Consider the following 23554-nt stretch of genomic DNA (forward strand, 5'->3'; position numbering starts at 1 on the left):
TATCTCTCCAGCTCCCTTGATTTCTAATAGGAGCGCCAGTACACCTATTGGTAACCGCAGCTCTATAAATCCGCTCAGTAAGCACTACAGTAAGCCCATTAGTATGCCTAAAGAAAGGCCTGGCAACACACTTAAAGTAGGGGTACTTATTTGAATTTCATTTTGTTACACAACAGATCGAATTTGCATGCCATCAATCGAGCATGTAGGCTTTTTGTGTAAATTCAGAAAGCAATTTGTTCACTGTGAAAAAGTTTAAACAACAGTGTAAACTAACCCATGGTAGAGAATGTCGCTATGTTGGGGAGTAGACACAATCGGCAGAAATTCAGGGTTTTATATAATTGATAAACTGTAGGCTGCAAGAAACACTTCTGGAATGTACAATATCTAACTGCAAATTTGTACAAAACGTTGTAGACTAGTCAACATCTAATTAAAAACAAAAACCTTCACAATTAACAAAAAAATAAACCAGCCTAAGTACTGGTGTGGACTACTTTTTAGGTGGATGAGTGCAAGCACAATGCCATTAGTTACTGTGAAGTGGGCTGACCCATGCTGTACGCTGCAGTGGGGACCGAAGCAACATTTGAATGACAGTTGAACAGACAAATGGATGAATAGGAAAGACCAAAAGCCCTTGCTTGTACATGTATATTGCATGTATTTCAAATTGTGTTTAAGTGAGGTTGTTGAGGCAGTTTAAGTCGTTTCAAGGCCAGACCTAAAAACGGCTGTAATATCAACAAAAATTGTGCAAACGCCTTTAGTGTGAACACCTTCTCCACTACTGATCTCTCTATATATTCGGCTCCAGGTCACTTGTAATGAGTGCATAAGTAGTTGGCCCGTGACCCTGGTTTTCCCAGCACACCTCACTACGAGGTCCACGGATGCTGATTGTTAATTCAGCTCCTCGGATTCCCGAGGTCCCGTTCACTCTGGGGTCTGGGTAGAACTCTGTGAATCCACTGTTTGAGGAATTACCAGGCACACCCCTAATTACAGGTCTGATGTCCCTGGTAATTCCTCATTCTCCCATATAATTTCCACCAGATATTCCAGTTTCAATGAAACATGAGACGTCTGTGGTAATAATTCCAAATAGGACTAACATCAGGAATTACGGCCCTCGCATAATGACAGTTTGGGTCTCCATCTTGATATTTTTTTTGCAGCTGATCTAAACCGACTATCTTGGCCAACCTTCGTGTACTGTATGCTCCTGTATTGCTTCTGGTGGGCACTACCTGTTCATATTCTTCCTTATGTAAATATACCACAGTGAGATGTGATGCAGTACGAATTGCCTCTCCCAGTGAAGTGGCTTACATTAAACACCTGCAAGTTTATGGAATATATGGGTCCTTCTTAATTGGCTCACACCCTCAAGGACGACATCTTTTAGGCATTTTCAGGAGAAGTGGCAGAACTTTTTGTGATACTGATTTTGAAAAAATAAATTATATGGTCCAAAGTTTTCAAATACGTTTTCTGGATAAATATTACCAGAAGACTATGCATGTGCATGCAAGATTAACATTTATTGTCCAAAGTTGAGCATGTAAAGACCTTTAAAGGAAAAAAGAAAACAAGGTAGGGCAGGCTTTCAAAAGAACATAGTATAATACCACTTTAACATCATAGAAGAACACAAGGGAGAAACAGGTGCAAGGTTTGTTCTCATTCCCTTGAGGCAGTGGAAGCCATTACTGGTTCTCAGGTTTGAATATCAGTAGTATTGTGGTGCTTCCATCTTCATGTTCTTCGTCTTTTGATTCCTCTTTAGTAATTCTTTGAATAGGCACTGCTTCTGCCTATGCAAGCTTGCTCCATGCATGTAATGATGTGTTTTTCCTTTTGTGTTTTTCTTGTCTCTGCTTTTTGAATTCGTGCACAAAAGGGTTACAGCTGAAAACAATTAAATAAACTAAAACCAGCATTCCTCTGGCATATGTCTGTCCCGAATCCCAACAGCACTTATATCCGTGTCAATTTGCACTTTATTTTATTTCGAAATAACCCTGAGGTTTCTGAGCAATTTAAAGGCATTTGTTAAATGCATGATTTTCATTTGATTTTCAAAATGAGAACTCTGTAGTTATTATTTCTTAGTATTTGTCATGGTTATCCCAAACACGTAGTTATACACACCACTACCTCTAATATATCATTACCAGTGATAGTAACAGTAATCCCAATGTTTCTTTTCTATCCCAATTAGTATTTGATGGCTGCCTGCAGGCTTTAGGTATTTATAATTCTCTTTTCCCATTGTTCCTTATTAGGTCGTATATCTAAGCGATTAATGGTTTAAAGGTGTTTAGACTACGGATCTCCAACTTTACTTATCTATACAAGTTTACCATTGTGGTTTTCACACAGATAGTTTGTCTGGCAGTTCAATGTAAGCCATATCTTCCCCTAAACCGTTCATGTGATTGCAGTAAATGGGGTACATTTGTGCAGCTTGAGAACAGTGCAGGATGCTTTTCTCATATTTTGATAGGCAGCTAAGTTAAGTGCATTCCTTGTTATTACAGGTGGCGGGAACAGTATGCAGCACCTAATGCCAGAGGACTCGAGATCAGCTGTTTTTGCAGTAAGGTTTCATTTACCACGAATATATTACACATTGCCTATTAAAGTCACTTAATGTAAGTTATGTAAACTAATGTAAATGCATGATGCTTACGATTGTTAGTTCGTGGAGGTGATGTTGATAGATTCTAGTATCAGGTCTGCAAGAGTTAAGCAACTTTGGAGCTGGTGCAGCTCTGGATTCCAGCTCTATGAAGTCCACTTATATTTTAAGATTTCACACAAAGCCATAAAATGCAGGCGTGTCTTTTTGTGTAAACATAAATCTGTATCATTTGAGAAGCTGTTTATTTAGACAGGATACTCCCTCAAAATATTTGGTAAAGATCACTTTGTGATTTATGAAGGATTTACTTTTTTTACTTTACCAAAAACGAAGGAATTACAACACTTTTTCTAAAATCCCAGCAAATGTAATTTCCTGGACGTCACTTACTCCTGGATTTAACAGTAATGTGGAGTTATCATCGGTACCCAAATAATAATTAATCACTTGATTAAACATGAAGTGCTCTTCTGGATTTAATGACGTCTTTCTGTCAGCAGGAACCACAAGGTGATCGAGAAAAGAGATTGATAGCATGCTTGTTGCTAGAAAAAATTGAAATCCTAGCTTAAATATTTTTCACTTTGCCTACAGTAATGAAAATTGTCAGTTTCTACTCTTCTCTATATATTTTGTAAAGCAATTCAGCCTCTAATCATAGAGTAGACACCAGTTTTCAGACAATACGAATGAAAAACCTGAGTACAAACTTTGCAATCCATGTCCACCGCTGTCAGCTAAAGAACCTTGGACAGAAAAGGATGGATACTTGCCTTCTGAAGTCCCACCTGTTGTTGAAATTCTGCTGAAAACCTGCACGCGGTAGTGAAGGGAGTAAAAGGCTTCCGGCAGTGCTTACAGTCCAGTGCTCCTCTCGCTGACAGAAATCATCTTCGCCATTTGGAGGTAGATGAGTGTGGGGGAGAAATCTACATGCGACAATTAACCCACCTGACAGCCAAGGCAGCCTAAGTATGTCTTTCGCCAGGGGAATAAAGAGAGGGACTCAGATCGATCGCACCACTCACGGGGGCGAGAAGAGGCTTTCTTTGGATATTCTGGAGGGAGGGACGGAATTAAGAGAAGAAAATTACCAATTTAGACTCCGAACAGAAAACGTTTTCATGAGAAATCATGTAGTGTAAGACCAACAGCTGCTGTCAAATGCTTATCATTTACTGCCGGGGAGCACTGCTAATTGGCGGTGTGCAATCACATTGAGTCCATTGATGATGTTAGAACCTTTTTCTGTTGGGAGAAGTGTACTGTATACTTTCACGAAGCTCTTCCCAGTGATCATTGTTGATTTTTTTTTTCCAAATAAGCTTCATTTTACACCCGAGCATCCAGAAAATGATACAGAACTGGACCTCACAGTGACTGTTGTTGACCAAGAGTTGTTTCTGCCATGTTGAAAAACCCCAAAATGCAGTGCGGGGAGATGCATCAGGGGTCAAGGGATGATGGGATATTTTTGGACTGGGCAGAGACACACTCCGTCCAGAAATCTACACCACCACTTATAAACCCATGCACAAGGAATGGACTTGAAGTACCTATACAGGGCAAGGATGGCTGACCCTCTGTTTGGATTTAAGGAAACTTTGAACATGTAGTGACTAAGACTTTGTTGGACCTGTGTCACCACACTCCCTCTGGAGAACAGGAGAGGGTGGACTTGCTATGCACCCTAGAGGTGAAGAATTAGCTGAAATTCCTGCATTAGTCCTGGAGGGCAGGGCCTTATCCTGCTGGACTCAATGGTGCCCTGCCGGTGACCAGCAGGCTGTGGGACACGGGTACTACAGACAAAGAGTGTAACCTACTTTGATGGTGGTCTTCCCCCAAAGGGATGAGATGGTATGTGTGGCCGCCAGCAGAAAATGGGAAATCTGCTTGCCTGCTGTGGAGTATATTCTCTCCGCTGGTCTGCTGTGCAGTAAGGACCCCACCACACCATATTCCCTCCAGCAAGTGTTAGGGTACGCGCTGTTAGTGTGGAGCTGAGCAGGTGTAAGATGCTATAGAATCAAAACTTTATAGAGGATCTCTCTACCCAGGGCATGTTAAGCAAAATTATTAGTATGGAAGAGTATTGTGTGCTAGTGTTTGGTGTCATGTCCTATACTGAGGTCTGTTTCGCATTTTGCCTGAAAGGGAGATTCGCATGTGGCTGCCAGGGGAGTTAAGAAGGTTGTACATTTTAGAGCCTAAATGTTTAGTGGACTAGAGCCAGAGGAATTTTTGAAAGCACATGGCCTCCCTAGTGGAGCACTCTTTAATGCTCGTGTGGGCCACCTATTGTCGGATCTCTAGGTAGTGGAAGGATTCCTTCTCGGAGATTCCACATTCATCTTTGATTTTCTCAAACAACATCGGGGTACCTCCAGAAGAGAATTCTTGGAGCCTAAAGCATCCCTTCAGCCTCCAAATCTGAAAGTCACTTGACACCATTGCTGGTGTGAAATCCGAGTTATCAGTTATTGGTTTTGGGGGAGGTGAATGTAGTAAGGCCATCTCTGCATAGGATGCAGTCCCAAAGTCTAAGCCTGGCTCTAGTAACTACAAAGACCTAAAGGAGTCAGCCCTAATGCGTTTAAAAATCCATAATACTTCCCCCGGGGGTCTGGCTGCCAGGTTCTGGTCCACCTAACAGCATTGCTAGTGTTTTCCTGTTACCAACATTCAACCAAGTATCACAACTGGAAAGCTTGGAAGTAGCCTAGTAACTGAGGAACACCCTATCGCTCCATCCCTTGGTTGTCTCATGCAGGTCTTGCAGAAAGTCTAGACGTTGACCTTTCCAAGTATAATTCATTCACACTGCCTGTTGTCGTAGAATAGCTTCCTTTCTCATGGGGAGTTAGACAATTATCTCGCGTGCTCAGTGCTGGCAATGGAGCATACATGATCACTTTTTACTCCAGGTATGCGACAGCTGACGTTATTTTGAAAGGCGAGGACTAACATTTAGCATTTGTCTATTTTAGCAGAGCATACAGTGAATGAGAAGGAGTGAAACTCTAAGCAAAAGTCTAGAAAAACACAAATCAGAAAATCTACTGAGAGTGGTTAAAGCAGATCGGAACCCAATTACTCACATTGAGGCTACAGACCCAGCCCAAGTGCCTCTACGGCATCTAATCAGTTTGCTAGGACTCCTTTCCTCATACTTGGTCCCCCTTCCAATATAGGGGCATTGACCCTGTCATCTTTCTTATCAAGGGACCCTCATCGAGGACAATCCTATGCCATATAGTTGTGTGTCCTCCAAATTGGCAGGTGGTGACTTAGAAAACTGTAAAACATGATTCTCAACTTAATTTTTCCTTTGCTGTAAAGGTCTTCTGATAAGCACACTATCAATGCCACTCTGAAAGGTATATACAATAAATATGGTAGATGTTGTCAAAGATTTTTATTGCATCGTCGCCATTCAGTTTATATGTATTGCGTAAAATATACTTAAAAATACACCTAAAGTCAAGTGTGATGAAAAAATGCAATGAGGTGAACACACCATTGCCATCACCATGTTCTTCTGCAGTGCAAATAAACCCTGAAGGCTTCACTAATTTCCTGATCAACTTACCTTATGAACTTACACCACTAGACAGAATATCAATTTGAGTCCATCCTTCAAACATCTTGTGTACCATTAACAGTCCTCGGCAAGGCATTATGTAGCACTTGTTTTAGATGTTCCTTTTAGCCGTCCGTGAACATATTCCATTATTCAGTATTAGATCCTGTGATAATCCTGGCAGTACAAGTACGACGGGCTTGCAACAAAAATTAATTCTGTTTGAGTTTTAGGTTTGTGGGAAGCCACAATTTAATTGACATTATTACCCAAGGATATATAACAGTCAGAAACGATTCCTAGTACAACCCTTCTCACAACAGTCGATTTTAAAACTGCAAACGTAGTATTTTGACCTGTCTGTATTTGAGGGGAGAGCACCAGTAAAACCTTGTATCTAGAGGCATTAGGCTTAACCAGTTATTGTTCACCTGTGCATGGATTGTGATAAAAATGTCCTTTCATAGTCTTGAAGAAGATAGAGTGCAATGTAGGGTCTTTCCTTTTTACTTACGGTGAAGGTGACTAATACGTTTATTCACTCTTGCTATGGCTATTGTGATGCCATTTTCCGAGCCTTGTTGGCAAGAAATATGAAAATCTTCAAAATATTCAAAATGCAGTGGGCAGATACATCTTTAGAGTGTGGAAACCCAAATCAGTTTCTGAAAATAACCTGAGCTCTTCATTGGCTGCTTATAAATAAGGCCATCTTTGAGTCACGATTGTTCATACTAAACACACTTATTAATTAGCTGTTAGCTTCTGGAAATATCAACCAGACTACATTCCAATCGGCCTCTCGAACATTGTAGGTCTCCAAATTTAGTCAAACCAAATAGGGAAAACAACTTTTCAGAGTATGTGGATTCATTTGGTGTCATAATCATCCCCTCTTCTTGAAAAGATAGAATTTGCTTGAATTAATAAAAACCCTAAATCTATTTTGATGTGCAGTTTATTTCTTCAGTATGGTCTCATTTAGCAGATTTTGCTACAGCTCCAAAGGACCTTGTTTTGTGGGGGTAGTTGCACTCTAAAACATACATCTAGATGAGCATAGCGACTGTTGTTCGAGAATGCATAAACCCATCCAAGAGCATGCTCTCTCAACATGCCACCTCTTTCTTAGCCAAACTGGATTTCGTGGACTTTTAATATTGTGATAATGGCTGCTTCACTGTCATCCAGCTTCCAGGAGAACCGATTTTTGACCTTTATTAGATGAAAGCTTGGTTGTAAATTTCCACAATGCACAAGAACCTGTAAATGGCCTTGCAGCTGTGACGTAGCCCCCTTGTCGCTATTGTGTAATGGAAATGTTTGTCATTCTTACAATTATTGGGATGAACAGAAACTTTTTTTTTTAACTATGGGTTATCTTGTACTATTTTAAGCCTCTGTAATATGTGATACAGGGACCTCAGTGATAATTAATGAATGGAATGACTCACCTACACAGTTAGTGATCTACATATTTCTGATAATTGTCCTGATTTCACCCTGTGAAGGGTCCTTGAATTCATATAGGGAAATGGACTTAATATTGATGTTGTTACCAGACATGAGAGTTAAAAACTGATTTGAGCTTAAAATGCCACTCTTGTACACTGTGCCCTGCCTAATTGGTTCATTATTTTCTTGAAGGTATGATTGGTCCACTGGACGCCACGCACTGTGTTCACTTAGAGGAGTATTTTCAGGAACCGGTGCTTCTAGCTCAATACTTAAATATTTGAACAGCTGTTTAAAAATATTTACATTTTCTGCGCCTACTATCTGCTAATGGAAGTTATTTCTATCCTGTGAGAACGTTTCTTATAATCTGTTGCTTTTTTCGGTCTATTGGAACTTTTTCTGATGGATTGTTCTGCCAACAGTGCTGGATTTCTCACATCTTGAATTTGATTCTCTTGATTTTCGATTAATACAGGTTATGTGTTGTCATGGAGTTAATATTTATCTCACAAAATGTTAGTGCTGCAGTTTGCTCGACAGTGAGTATACGTGCAATGTTGTAGACCTGTACATTGGCACAAAAGACCGTAAAGGGTCCCCGGAAGTAATTTGGCATTTAATCATTGGACCAACAATAACCCTGGGGAAAAGATTTATGTTTCTGCAATATGTCAGAACATCTTCTTATGTCTTCACACCCTTCTTACTTTTACCATTAAAGACCGTGTGCAATGTTGGGAGTCAACCTTTTGTGGTGTACCATTTGCTGCCAGACTCCATTCAAATATAAGGACTTTTTGTTCCATAGCAGCGTGAGAAAAATCTAACTATATTCTTTGAAGCGTTTTCCATTGTAGCCAAGCGATCATCAAACCAAACTTTAAAGTACCCAGTTCAAATCGTTTTGTTACCCACGGACAAGAAAATGAGAAGAGGCCAGCTCTTCCCCTGTGAGCTGTGATGGGGTTACAGAGGCTCATGCTGAAAGACACGTGTTCAGCCTGGCACTGTGACACACACAGTGATAAGTGATGGATCACACAGCCTGGCATTGTGACATACACAGCGATAGGTGATGGATAACATCCTCCAGGGTGCCCGCCTTCCCTGTGGTTAATGCAGAGGGTGGGATGTGGGCAAAGTGCCATGAAGTTCTGTCACCAGAGTTGTGGAAAGAGATGAAAGCTGGGAGTGGCTACTTCTTTTATCAGGCCCCTTTCTGTCTCTTGAGCCCAAGGCTTCCAGACTAAGCATGGCTGGTATGCTTCCCTGATAGGGGAAGTCAATAAGGGCTTTCCGCCCCCTTCTATCTCCGATCATACACTCTGTAGCAGGGGGATCAGTGACCTGTGCATTCATGTATTCATGTACCTTGGCTGTTGCTGATCCACTGATGACCCGTGGTAGGTGGGCATCTGTGTACAGCACACAAAGGATTTCTGCGTTTTGTGAACGAGTGGTGAGGGTGAGCTCCAACAGCAATGCCATGCTGAGAGCTGTTTCTGCTCTAAACTGCTGGGACAAAGGTGACTGCAGTCTTTTGATATGTTAGTTCTTGCATGTTTTACATTTTAAACTAATATTATTTTCACATATTCTGTGCAGGATGAACTGAGCACCTACTGTGAAATGAGCAAGACAAAAACATTGGCTACAAGTACTGAGCTTCAGCAGAAATCTCTGCCAGGTAACACTTAGGCACATCGGTTTTTAACTTGAAAGACTAGCCTTCATATGATTTGATTGAGGATAGCTCGAATGTTCTTCTAAGGTAAAAGTACCGAGGTTCTACCCTACTTGCCAATGTACACTGTGATCAGTTATTCAGTAAGCATTGCTACGAAAAAAATGTGTCAGCAGCGTTTTACGTTTGACCTCGAATCTTAAAGACCAGTGTTCTATTTCTGATCTAAATATGGGATTACCGTTTTCACCCCGCCAAACTTTCGAATATTTATGATTTATAATGCATGAAAATGAGGAATGCAAATTCAATGTAATGCGTTGTCATTGTATTTTTCCATTCATCATTAATCATGCCCACCAACACCCTGCATCCTGCTTCTTAACATGTGCTTTTTGTCTGGCAGAAATATTTGAATTCAAATGTAGGACATAACACCGCAGACTAGGAAGACTTTCGTGACGACTTTGCCTTGCAGCAATGCAGAGGGCCTGATGACTTTTTTTTTTTGAAAATGCTATTCACAAATACTTCGCGGTACAGCCAGCCTCCTCCTCCGTTGAATGCAAAATTGGTGAACCAGAGCAAGACTTGTCACAATCCCCACGCTTTTCTCCGGGCCAGTGCTGTGTTTGTCTCTGATGTAGCCGTGTTTGTCTCTGATGCGGCCGTGTTTGTCTCTGATGTGGCCCTCTATCACCTGTTCCACTTCAATAGACCTCTTGGGGAAGAGGGAGCTTCACGATGGTAAAGGACAGAAGACATACATGAATAGAATGATTAAATATATGTTTTTAGAGAGATATTGACTATATAAACACACACACCTCACAAACGTTTCACAACAAATAAACGTAAAAAGCAGTTATCAATACAACAGGACCTGTTTGAAGAACACTTTGAAGGGATAATCATGGGCTCTGTACACCCTCTCTTTTGAAATCGGTTTTTATTTGATCATGTAACCTATATATTAATTGGTCTCTTTGAAAAATGTCCTGTTGGAGGCGATTGCAGAACTACCTACCTAATGAATATTAATTAGGCAGGTCGCTTTTTGTGACCCGCTGAGATTACCTACAAACCCAGGGATGTATCAGCCGACCGCCATCCCAAAGGAGAAACTTCTAATTTTTATGTTCAGCAACCCCTGTTTCTTAAAGAAAGCACTGCTGCTTAAAAAAATCTTTGGGAAAAACGTTGAGGTGGAGCAGGTAGTGGTCCCACCTATTACTGCCTACACCCCAAGAGGCTGCAGATACCATTTACAAAGTTGAAGGTGCCCCAAGGTTCCCCTTTGCGAATCATTTACTATCAATCACAAATAGGAAGGGAAGCACATTTTATGCCCTTCCTAATTATGATTTGGTAGGGTAGGGGAATTCATTTTATGAGCTGAAAATGCTTTTATACATCACAAAGTGGATGGGTTTCAAACCTACCAAAAAGTAATTTTGCTGTTTCATACCCTGGGATTTTGCAAATCGTGTAGTTTGCAATCACAAAATGGTTTGTCCATAAAGCCAAAGATCTTTTACTGAAATAACAATGTGAATCCAACCCTGGTTAGTACTGTAGGATTATTAGAGGCTGGTCTAGAACCACTGTATTTTTCATTCTCTGTGTGAAGGGAGTGAAAAGAAGGTTTCCACATCTTCAGAATGTGAATCCAAAGTTTCTTGTTGATCTTTTCAAGACCATTTTTCGCAATTTAACCAGTTTGAAAGGGAAAATGTCACTTTCTAAGATAACAGATGCAGCAATATCTGTGACAGCCCCCACAAACTGTCTATGGTGCCTAGGGTCAGAGAACGATTCCATGGCTTTTGACAACTATGCCCATAAGAATCTGTAGGACATACAGGACTGCAAAGTGAAGCTGTGTATAACCAAACATCAGGAGACTCCCCAGTATGTCTGGTTGAAATGACTGAACGTCCCTTTCCAGCTCCCAAAGTCCTTACCACAGTAGATCATCGTCACGTCAAAGTCTTCAAGTAAGTCCAAAAAGAAGCACAATCAATCAAAGTGTGATTATGCCCTTTCCTGCCAGTCTCGAACTCTTCCTCCCAGTCTCCATTGCAACCGATTTCGAGTCTGGTCCTGAAGCACCCCGAATTTCTGGTTCTGTCAACGATGCTGCAGCATGTGGAGGCCTTCATGGGAGTGTGCTTTTTCAGCACTTTACTGGCTTCCTCTTGCATGCCTTCAGGCTCCGAAGATACGCAGAGACCATCAGTTAGATTTCTGCCAGTGGCTCCAACCTCAGTGCCATCTGTTTTCTTTACACCTGCTTTGGGTTCCACACCAGCTTCAATGCTGCCTTCAGTCCTGGCATCACCCACTGCACCAACTCGTTTCACATCGACGCCAGTGTCTACACCATCGCCACTGGGGGACGATTTGCAACCCATTGTGTTTTCCGAATGGGGGCTTAATTCAACTTAAATGAGTTGTAGACCTCAGACTTTACACAATATTTTTGGCACTCACTAAGGCAACGCAGTTTTGAAGAAGGGGATGATTTTGTATCCCAGCGTGCTGAGGAAAACTGGTAGGAGGAACTCCTGGCTGCCGGTGACCTGGCGACTTCTCCAGATACTAGCCTTGTTTCTACTTCCGGCCCTGCCTTAGAAGAACGCACCTCTTTTGCTGGAGGGCAGCAAAAGTACTAAACCTACAACACCCTAGTATGGAGGTGAAAAGTAATGTTCTGACAGGTGTACTCCAGTCTGGTCAAATGCCTACAAGAACCCCTTTTACTATTACCATTTAATGAGACTTTCACGGAGGACACCCTGTTACGCACTTAGATGAAACTATTTTCAGGATCACTAGTTAATAGGCATGTTGCTTTCTGCCAGGTGCCCCTGACTTCTTACACATCATCCCACACCAGAGATTTTGGTGGGGTAAGCATTCACCACTAAGGTTAATCACTTCCATTCCATCCTGCCTCATCATGAGCCTAAGAGAATAGAGACATTTGGCAAAAGCATCTTTTCCTCCAAGTCTTGCTCTGCAATCAGTGTGTGTCTGCTGCCTTTTTGGGCCACTACTCCCATGTCCTATGGGGACCAGTGGCCCAAGCAGTTCTGGAAATCCTCTGGGTGTTCCTAACGCAAACTATCCAGTATGGCCATGACACAGCAGAATTTTTAATTTGCTCAGGTAAAGAAAGCATGGTTGCAGTATGTTCCTTGGGCCTGTCTGCCTCACCCAGACAATTCCATCAGCATTACCCCCCCTTTTGGGGCTATGGTAGGGGTGTCCAGTACCACCACTGTCAGACCAGAAAATCTATCTCTTTCGTAGCCAAGGCTGCGGACATCAGGGACAATACACAGCTCAGTCCGCAACCCCTTCAACAGCTGCATAACCACTTTAAGATGTCCTCTCCTGCACACAGCCATCCCGTTGGAGGAAGGATCTGATATTTGCAACAAGGGTGGCACTTCAGACAAGTGGGTGTTAATCCCGCCACTTCCTGGTGTCAAAGAAGAATGGAGGTCTCCAGTCCCATTTATATCTTTGCCCTCTCAATGCCTTAATATGGAAAAGCAAACCAAAGATGCATATGCTAGCAAAGGTCCTGTCTGCCCTAAGCTCCAGAAAGTGGATGGTGGCATTGGACCTGCAGAATACTTATTTCCATATCCCATATTGCAATTCACAGTGGTCCAGGCCTTTCATTTTGCAGTGCTCTGATTCACTCTCAGGTGTTCACGAAATGATGGCAGTGGTAGCACCATATATCTGGTGGTTGGGGGAACCAGCCTTCCTTTACTTAGATGACTGACTCTGAAGGCGGGCTCACCATAGGTAGCCATCACCTCCAGACAAGGTTCACTTGGGGTTCATGGATGTTCACTATCAATGTGCCAAAGCCATGCCTGACTCCTCTGCAGATGCCCCCCTTTCATTAGAACTATTTTGAATATGGTACTCTTTTGTGCTTTTCCCCCAGAACATAGTCCACAACATTAGAGTTATGATTCCAATTGCCTGTTGTGGATCTCAGTGCAGATAATTCTGAGGCTGCTCAGACTCTGTCCTTCTGCATCCTACTGGTTAAGTATGTCAGATGGCAAATGTGGGCTCTGCAGTCGAACCTGGAGTCTCAGTGGGCAGAGCAGGGGAATCAGTTGGATTGAATCCAGATTTCAGAGAAGATTGGAAGCATTCTACAGTTGTGGGTGTTGGACTGTGATTGGGTCAGTGGCAGACCCCGCGCCTTACCTCTCCTGGAATTGACAGTGGTTGTGTCTGCATCACAGAGATATGTGGCAGAAGCTCAACTTCACATCAATTTCTTGGAGTTGATGGCAAATTGCTTGGCATTGAAGACCTTCCTGCCCAAGATCAGAGGAAGGCTGGTGTAAAAACTCACAGATAACACCACCGTCATGTAGTACTGCAAAAAGCAAGGTGGTGGTAGAATCGTGGGTCCTGTGCTAAAAGGTCCTACACCTCAGAGTATTAGAGTTCCCATGAAGACTATCTCTCAGAGACGCATTCCACCTTTAATATAGATAAAGATGTCTAAATGCCTTTCCGCTGCTGCCTCCCCTGCCCCAAGTTTTGAAGATCAGGAGCAACTGGGTCCAAGTTATACTAGTAGCACTGGGTTGGGACAGTAGAGTGTTGTACCTAGAACCTGTGGGCATGAACATCTATCTTCCGTTCAGGTTTAATCTTTGGGAGCTCATCCATCACAGCAGAAGAGCAGGGTGTGGCACCAAGGCTGCGTAATCAGAAGTCTTCATGCTTGCTGATTGAGCAGTGGCAGTTGACTTCATTTGACCTTCCTCCTGAGGTCGTTGATGTGATCTTGGTGTCAAAGTGTTCTTCTACAAAACTGGTTTGTGTCAGTTGCTGGGACAAACGTGTGGCTTAGGGCAATACTCACCAAATTGACCCATTACATATGAAGATATATTATGTTTGTCCCTGGCCCAGCATAGGCTTGCCTTTGGCACTGATAAAGGCTACTTGTCACTTCTGTCTGCTTTTTTGCAGCTGTCAAATCAGCCATATTTATTTAAATCACTTGTTAGAGATGAAATCATTGAAAGGATTGGAACACTCATTTCTTCCTTTTTGTGATGCCAGGGTGGGACTTGAACCTAGTTCTCATTTTTGTGATTTGCCCCCCTTTTGAACCACTGCACCATTAAGGCTTATAACATTGAAATTGACTTACTCGTTGCCATAATACTGGCTAGGCATGTGAGTGCGCTAGAGGCTTTCTTTCAAGCCAACTTATACACCTTTCTTTCCAGATAAGCTGTTGAAAGCTGTCACTCCATTTGATGTCATACAAGCTTATCCCTCTTAGGGCATTCTTTGTCCTCCTAAACCCCATAAGAAGGACTAGAGACTTTATTGCTTGGAACCTAACAGGGCACTAAGCTTTTACACAGATCGCACCAAAGACCATCGGGTGGCCGATCAGATCTTTGTGGGGTTGTCCAGGGCAAAGAAGAGCAAGGCAGGAGGTTTCCTGATTGATTGTTCTCTGCATAATAATCTACTATGCACTGGCAAAGAAGCAGCCTCCAGAAGAATTACAGACTCATTCCATCAGAGCTAAGACTGCTACCCCTGCGCTCGCACATGGAGTATCTGTCCTAGAATTTGTCAGGCTCATATATAAGAATACATGAGTTCACAGAACACTAATGCCTTGACAGTCAGGTTTGTCAAGAGGGACATTTTGCCCTCTCACTCCTACAGGACTTTTTGATGTGAGCCATTTCACATGTACCTGGAGAGATACTGCTTTGGTATCCATTCACAAGATGAGGAATCTGAGGTTGAAAGTATCCATCAGAAGAACAAGTTACTTACCTTCTGTAACTATATTTTTGGTGGATACTCTTTTTAGCTGTAGACCCTCACTGATGTTCCCAGCTTCCCATTCTGTGAACTGAATTATTTTCAATCTAAAAAGCTCCCAGTCTAGAGATTTCTACACTGGTCAAGCCAATCTGCGAATGGGTTTGGTGTCTTAGGCCACAGGCAACCTAAGATGGCAACTGATGTCAGTGCACATCGGCGTACATGCAGCAGCACTCGTCACTTCAGGAGCGCAATAACGCTGGAGCAAAGCTACATGATGCCATCCACCGGCATGCAGGAGTACAACTCTAAAGTTTCCAGGTCTAGTCTGGCACTGGAAATATTCACAAGGCGAGGAACTTATAGTTAGCTAAAGTATCCACCAGAAATACTGTTATTGATTGTGAGTAACTTGTTTCCACAGTGCCAGAGTTTTTACAGTATTTGTTCTATAGGGAGGGTGTTGAAATGAAGAATCAAGGATCCAAATGGTATGAAAACTGGTCCTTTATTGGAGCATCCCATCCACAGCCAACTACACTCTCCTCCTCTCAGCTCTGCTCTCCTCAAACCTTTCTAACATTCCATATTCTACATGATGTCAGACTATGACATCAGCCTGAGAGCAGAGCAAAGAGAACAATCTACATTAATATTACAATTGATTATATACCACACACCTCCCTCCTAAAATAAAATTGCTCCAGACAACTATATACACAGTTTGAAAGAATTAACAATAGAATAGATAACAAAATACAATGCATAAAAAAAAACACTAATCTTAACAATTTCCAATGAATTTTACAATACTATTAAGATTCCATATTCTACCATCTTTTATCTTCACGGCATTTCTAAATAGTTTAACAACTTCAAAAGGTCCTTGGAATTTACTCTTGCCTTTACTCAATGTCGGTTTTTTGATCAATACCTGATCTCCAATCTTTATATCAAGCTCACTCACACCCTTCTTGTGGTCATAATACAATTTCCTTTTTTGCACATTAACACTCTCATGCACATTCTTCTCATCCATTATGTTTTGATCCATTACTTCCTTCCTCCAACGCACCCATGCAGGTGCAAGTGATGTGTTAGCCTTCCGACCTCTGAAAAGTTCGAAAGGAACCTTTCCTGTTGTAGAATGAGGAGTCACCCTATAAGCATAAAGAAATCCTTTTAAGCCTTCCTTCCAGTCTCTATTTGAAGCATTCTCTAGTTGTATACATTCTTTCACGCACCTGTTGAATCTTTCAATTATTCCATTACCTTCGGGATGGTAAAGAGAACATCTTTTGTGCCTTATACCAGACTTCCCAAGGAACTCACTCATTTCTCTTGAGACAAACTGCGGTCCGTTGTCCGTGACAACAGTATCAGGAAAACCTTCACATCCAAAAATGTCATTGAGAAACTCAATTTTTTTCTTGGTTTCTGTACTGTGACATATACCAATCTCAGCCCATCTGGAAAAATGATCAATAAGCACTAACAAATAAGTGACACCACCCCTACCATGTAACGGACCCACAATGTCCACTGCAATTTCTTGCCATGGTTTTAGTGGCATGTCTCTTACACACATTGGAGGTACTCTTGTTTTATAAACTTTGTCACTATTACAACATTCAGTACATTCTCTCACTAACCTCTCCACTCTCAAATCCATTCCCGGCCACCAATAGTCCAGACGAATTCTAGCCTTTGTTCTGCTCATTCCTTGATGACCAACATGCCCAAGAGTAACAATTCTATCTCTCAAAACCATAGGAACCACTAATCTCAGACCTCGTAACAACAAACCATTCTGAATAGATAATTCATCCTTTACCTTCCAATAGCCACACAATTCTACATCCTTTTTGGCATCATGTGTCCAACCACCTCTGATCTTTTCATACACTCGTTGCAAAACCTCATCCTCTGCAACTGCTTTCTCCCATTCTTTCTGTTCTACAATACCACCTGTCACACTGCACACAGAAACATCCCTTAAACCATACTCACTCGAACTCTCTTCCGCATTAGAACTCAATCTGGAGAGACAATCCGCAACTCTATTATACGAACCGGGAACATAATGCACAGTGTAATCATACTCTTGTAAACTGATCACCCATTTACTCACCCTTCCTGAAATAGAATCTAACCCTTTCCTCATGAATACCTCAACTAAAGGTTTGTGGTCAGTAAAAACTTCAAATTTTCTCCCCCACACAAAATTTCTAAGTTTGTTAACTGCCCAATGTACACACAAAGCCTCTTTTTCAATTGTTGAGTAGTTAAACTCCGGTCCCTGTAACGTCCTAGAGCAGAACACTATGGGTTTGCGAATCAAATCCTCATTCTCTTGTAACAACACAGCTCCTAAACCTTTTTCACTCGCATCAGTCATGATTACACTTTTCTTCTTGGGGTCAAATGATTCCAAACACCCTAAAGAAGACAAAATACTCTTGATGTTCTTAAACTCCTCTGAACACGCATCATCCCAAACAAATTCAACATTTTTTTTCAAGAGCTGACGCATGCACACAGTTTTTGAAGCAAGATCCGGTAGAAACTTTGCGTGAAACTCAACCATTCCTAAAAAGGACATCAACTCATCTTTTTTCGCAGGTGCACGGAGATGAAGAATATTATCCACTAACTCCTTCTTAGGATGCAGACCTGTTGCAGAAATCTTGTGACCTAAATAATCCACCTCAGTTTCCTTGAAATGACACTTTTTCAATTTGAGTGTGAGACCATGATCTCTAAGGATGGTAAGCACTTTCCTAACCCTCTCGTCATGCTCCATCATTGTACTTCCATATACCAAAATGTCATCCTGGAAACACTTGACACCGGCCATGGAACCAAACAAATTATACATTAACCTTTGGAAAACCGCAGCTGCAGAGACTAATCCAAAAGGCATTCTTAGGAATCTGTATGTACCAAAAGGAGTGATAAACGTAGTAAGATCACGTGAATCAGGATGTAACATAACTTGGTGATATGCTGAGGTCAAATCAAATTTCGTATAAAATCTAGATCCAGATAGTAAAGTGACCATTTCTGTGATGTTGGGTAACGGAAATTGATCACTGATGACACACTTATTGAGATTCCTCAAATCCACACATAACCTCAGCTCACCAGATTGTTTTCTTGCTACTACAATGGGCGAAATCCACTCCGAAGACTCTACAGGTTCGATGATACCTTCATCACACAGTCTCTTAATTTCCTTTTCCACATCATCCTTCAACGAGATAGGAATAGGTCGCACTTTGGCTATAACAGGAACTGAACCTTTCCTTAATTTTATTTGATGAACATAACTCTTCAAACAACCCAACTTCAAACTGAACACATCTTTAAATTCATCAACAAATTCTCGGAAAGACTCCTCTATTCCTGTACTTATTTCACATACCTGACCAAGAGCTTTTACATATTCATCCTTAACCATCACTGGAGAAGGAGAATTAGGATCCAAGATGACTTTCAAACCAGCCTGATGAGGCCAACTCAATACACTACCTCCTTTGACTGGAACATACATTTTTCCAAAAATTGTGTTAGACTTGTAGATAATCTCTGCTTCAAAATATCCCCTCAAATCAATGACTTGACCACCATACCCCCCAGGAACCAGATCAGGACTTTTCAAATTAACCTTGTGACTAAAATTTTGATCAAAGAACTCATTAGAAATCAAGGTTAACCATGCCCCTGAGTCAAATAACATCTCAGTTGATTTTCCTAAAATAGATACAAAATCCTTAGGATGTTTGTTTTTTTAGTAGCCAGTGAAACAGACAAAATACAGTCCTCAACAGTTTTCACAGGTATTTGTTTTTTTGCAGATTTACAACACTTAGCAAAATGTCCCCTCTTATTGCAGGATCTACAGGTGGAATTCACAGCAGGACATTTTTTGTAAGTAGCATAGTGTCCCAAATTCCCACAACGAAAACATCTTGCATTTTTATACCTGTTATCTCCAATTTGATCAATATTCCCATTTTCACGCTGAGATATATCACACTTAGAAGAATCTCCTTTCATTACAATCTTGTTCACTTCCACTTTCCTTTGTTTTTCCAACTACTCAACACAAGCCAGTGTATGTTCAACCCCTTTGGCCAAAATGATTACCTCATGCAATGTGGGGTCATCTTTACTCCATAATTCCTGCCTAATCTTATCACTCATACATCTCAACATAAACTGATCTCTTATTCTTTCCTCAACTGTACTGCCAAATTTACAAGTTGACGCAAGTTTTCTAAGTGCTGTGATATATTCTTCTATACTCTCACCCTGCCTCTGTTCCCTCATCCCAAAATGATAGCGTTCCAATATAGTGCTCACTTTGGGTAGATAATGTAAATCAAGTTTTTTAAGACAGAGTTCAAATTCATTGAGATCTGTAGCTTCCTCACCCGGATCCGGAAGACTCTCAAATATTTCTTGACCCTCACACCCAAGACAGTGCATGAGTAGTGCAGTTTTACGCTCATTCATTAAATTAGAACCACAAACCCTGGCATAGTGCAAAAAAGTCTTCTTCCATTTCGACCATTTTATCAAAGGTTCACCAGGCGTTGTCAAAAAGAAAGGTGGCGGTGTAACACTTTGCATATTGCCAACACTAAAACCCCAAACAGAAAAACAAAAATACAATAAAACTATAATAGAACAGATAATAAAACAGTACAATATAAAACACGTAAAACTTGTAGGAAAGTCAATTTCGTTTTATAACTGGTAACAATTAGTTAACTTTCTAAAGGAAATAGCCCTTGCTACTTAATAAACTGAGTTCTCCTCTGGTATAATCTGAAGAAATGTCAGGTGAGTTGTCTTTTTTACTAGAGAATATCCAGCAAAAGTTAAATAATCTATTCCTCAGTGGCGTATATGCAGCTCAACACACCAGCACTCATGGAATTCTGCTCGGCTAGATAGAGCGCACTCAAACCACAATAAAAAACGGTTCAGTACAAAATGCTTAGACAAGCCAACAACTTGAAAAGGAAAAAAAAAAATCAATAACTCCTTCACGCTCTCCTGAGCATGAATGGAAAACAAAGTGAAAGCTGTTCAAACAAAAAATATCCTGCTCACACTTTCCTGAGGCAAATAAACTGTAAATAAACAAATGTTTCTTCTGCTCACTGCTTGGTTTTCCTTTTATTAATGTTACATTAGGCCCGCCTGAGCTTGAACTTGACATAAAATCAATAACTCCTTCAGGCTCTCCTGAGCATGAATAAAATCAAGGTGAAAGCCTTCTGACAAGGAATCTTGCTCACTCTGCTAAGCACCATTAAACCAAAGATAAACAATTGTTCCTTGGACAAGGCAAACTGCTCTCCTGAGCTCAGTTGTGACATAAAATCAATAATTCTTTCATGCTCTCCTGAGCATGAATAAAATCAAAGTTAAAGCCTTCCAACAACAAATCTTGCTCGAGCTCTGCTGAGCACAGTTAAACCAAAAATAAACAATTGTTCCCTGGACAAGGCAAACTGCTCTCCTGAGCTCAGTTTTGACATAAAATCAATAATTATTTCATGCTCTCCTGAGCATGAATGGAAAACAATGTTAAAATTGAACTAAAGAAAACCTTAGTCCAAAATTGAAATACACACGTTCAATTAATTCAACTAAAAGTGTAAAGAGTAGTCAGCACAATGTTAGAAAAAAAAACACAGCTGATGTAAAAAAAAAACACAGCTGATTTCAAGTCAAACCTTAAGGTAAAATAAAATCAATACCTTAAGATTTCTATATAGCAGAATTCTGAAAATACAACCCCTTGCAAAAAAAAAATGTCACAAGTCAGGGGAAAAAAAAAACACAACTCAGCACGAAGTAGCCTGACAAATAGTGTTAAGATGCTCCAGATGATCCCATCCTCGTCGCCAGTGTTGAAATGAAGAATCAAGGATCCAAAAGGTATGAAAACTGGTCCTTTATTGGAGCATCCCATCCACAGCCAACTACACTCTCCTCCTCTCAGCTCTGCTCTCCTCAAACCTTTCTAACATTCCATATTCTACATGATGTCAGACTATGACATCAGCCTGAGAGCAGAGCAAAGAGAACAATCTACATTAATATTACAATTGATTATATACCACAGAGGGTATGCCTGAGAACGCGGTCACAGACATCGGGAAATAATTTTAATCTGAGGAGTTTATAACTTCCTGTTGGAGCTTTGTGCCAAACATGGGACCACATCTTGGGTGGGGATTTATAGCTTGTGGTAAAGTCAAACTACCTGGGGAGAGGTGTTCACTGGAACTAGTAAATATTTTCTGTTAAAAGTCCTCGTTATGTCCCCTTTATTGTTTTTCCATTGTGTATATACATTTTGCGTCGTGTCAGTTCCCCTCACTGTTGTACTTTTTATTGTTCTCTCCCTGTGCATATAAAATTTGTGTTATGTCCGCTCACTTCGCTTTTACTGGATAAAAACACCAATCAGATATCAGGAGCATTATAAATATAATGGGTAAATGCAGGGAAGCACGCCACCAAGGTCCAGACAGTATGGTAGCATCTAGACACTTGAATTTGGAACCACACAGAGTCACAATTCCACATTAATACTTTTCATGGAAAAGTGAAAACACACCATAACACTTTGGACTTTGAAATTAACAGTAACGTTCAGAACCCATTTTTATTGCAGCAGATTCTGCATGCTGTGCCATTTGCAAATGTTTTCAATTAATTAAGCATGTTTGATTTCCCAAAATCTGCTGGTGAAAAATAGTTAGGGTAGGCAATATTTAATGCAAAACTTGGATTTCCTATCCCTGTGCCACCTTCTATTTGCAGTGAGATCAGAATATATGCTTCCACGTGTAAGCAGGACCTAAGTATGAGACCATGAACAACTATCAAATAGACAATAAATTCCATTATCAAATTCTGTTGTCTTGGATCATTAGGGATTTCCTTCATTCAATATGCAAAATTTCAAAGAAGGCAGAGAATTAGACCTTTGATTTTGCTTTATCTAATTTAGTTTCCTGAACTAGCATGACATATGCACCTTCTACCTCAGAGTTTCTCACACAAGGCTTGGAGGAACCAATGGGAGAATGATCTTAATTAGATTCATCCATGACAAAGTCCCCAAAGCAAAACCATCAATGAACTTTAAGGTCTTAATTGTTTATTTATGTAAACATTTCATCCCTTCAATCTCAGCCTTAGAAGGCAAAGCTCAGAGCCCAAGTTGAAGGCATAATATCTTTCCAAATTTTTGGGCTACTACTACTTGTTCAAGCACTTTCAGTGCTTATTGTCGTGTTAAACTGCCAGGATTAATGGGCACAAAATGCAAACACAAGGTGGTGGATGGAATGCTTGAATTACTCTCAGCCACTGGCAATCCTTTGGGCCGCTTCCAAATACATTATTTTTTTGCTCACCATGCCACCCTTGTTTGGACTTAGCTATATGCAAATAAGTCTTGACCCCGCTTCCCATGGTAACAGTCCAATCCGAACTGACAGGCCAGGTCCTCCCTGAACCAGAAACAAGCATCCTGGGACTGGGTTTGGGGAATAACCCCCCCATCAGCCAGGCTAGATTGAATCCAGTGGCACAGTGAGCCCGAAACCTCGTCTGGGCATACTCTGCGCATTTAGGCCAGCAAATGTAAGCACAATGAGATGATGGATGGAATGCTTAATTTAATCTCAGCCACTGGCAATCCCTCAGGCCACTTCCCAATCCATTTTTTTTTGCACACCACGCCAACCCAGTTTTGACCCAGCGATATGCAAATCAGGCTTGACCCTGTTCCCCATGGGAATAGTCCAGCCCGAACTGCCAGGTCAGGTCCTCCCTCAAGGCCTACTCGGTGCATTTAGGGCAGCAAATGCAATCACAACATGGTGATGGATGAAATAGTTGAATTAATCTCATCCACTGACAATCGCTCGGACTGCAGAATTAATGGGACAGCACCAAAATAAACAATTGGTGCAAACTTGAATTTAAAAGCCCTAAAAAGGGAAGTCACCAAGTACCTGCCTTTTTTGTAAACAATGTAATTGTTTTTTGCAAATGCTTGAATATGAACATAACTATTGAACTTTATGGCACTACCCCACCCAATACAAAACATCAAATTACATAGTTTTCACTGAAGTCCGAGACCATAGTATTCCCACCATTTCCCCAAAATCTATGCATGTTTCTAGGGGCAGCCCCTCACCATAAAAAATAATAATGTTTTTCATCTATGGATCCCAAGTGACAACAAGAGTGAAACTCGAATTGCTTATGTCACTCGGAACTCCTAGGTGAAAAAAGTTTC

General features: G+C 41.1%; 1 protein-coding gene across 4 annotated transcripts in view; it reads left to right on the forward strand.

Moving 5' to 3' along the window:
- Window positions 1-23554, forward strand: part of LOC138284105 (transient receptor potential cation channel subfamily M member 7-like) — a 1183984-nt gene that overhangs the window by 986603 nt on the left and 173827 nt on the right. For all 4 annotated transcript variants that reach the window (XM_069222537.1, XM_069222536.1, XM_069222538.1 and 1 more), the window contains 2 exons: window positions 2547-2605; window positions 9297-9378. In XM_069222537.1, coding sequence (XP_069078638.1) covers window positions 2547-2605; window positions 9297-9378 — 141 coding nt within the window. The remainder of the gene's footprint in view (window positions 1-2546; window positions 2606-9296; window positions 9379-23554) is intronic.

This window comes from Pleurodeles waltl, chromosome 3_1 (assembly GCF_031143425.1).
Source record: "Pleurodeles waltl isolate 20211129_DDA chromosome 3_1, aPleWal1.hap1.20221129, whole genome shotgun sequence".
NCBI lineage: Eukaryota > Metazoa > Chordata > Amphibia > Caudata > Salamandridae > Pleurodeles > Pleurodeles waltl.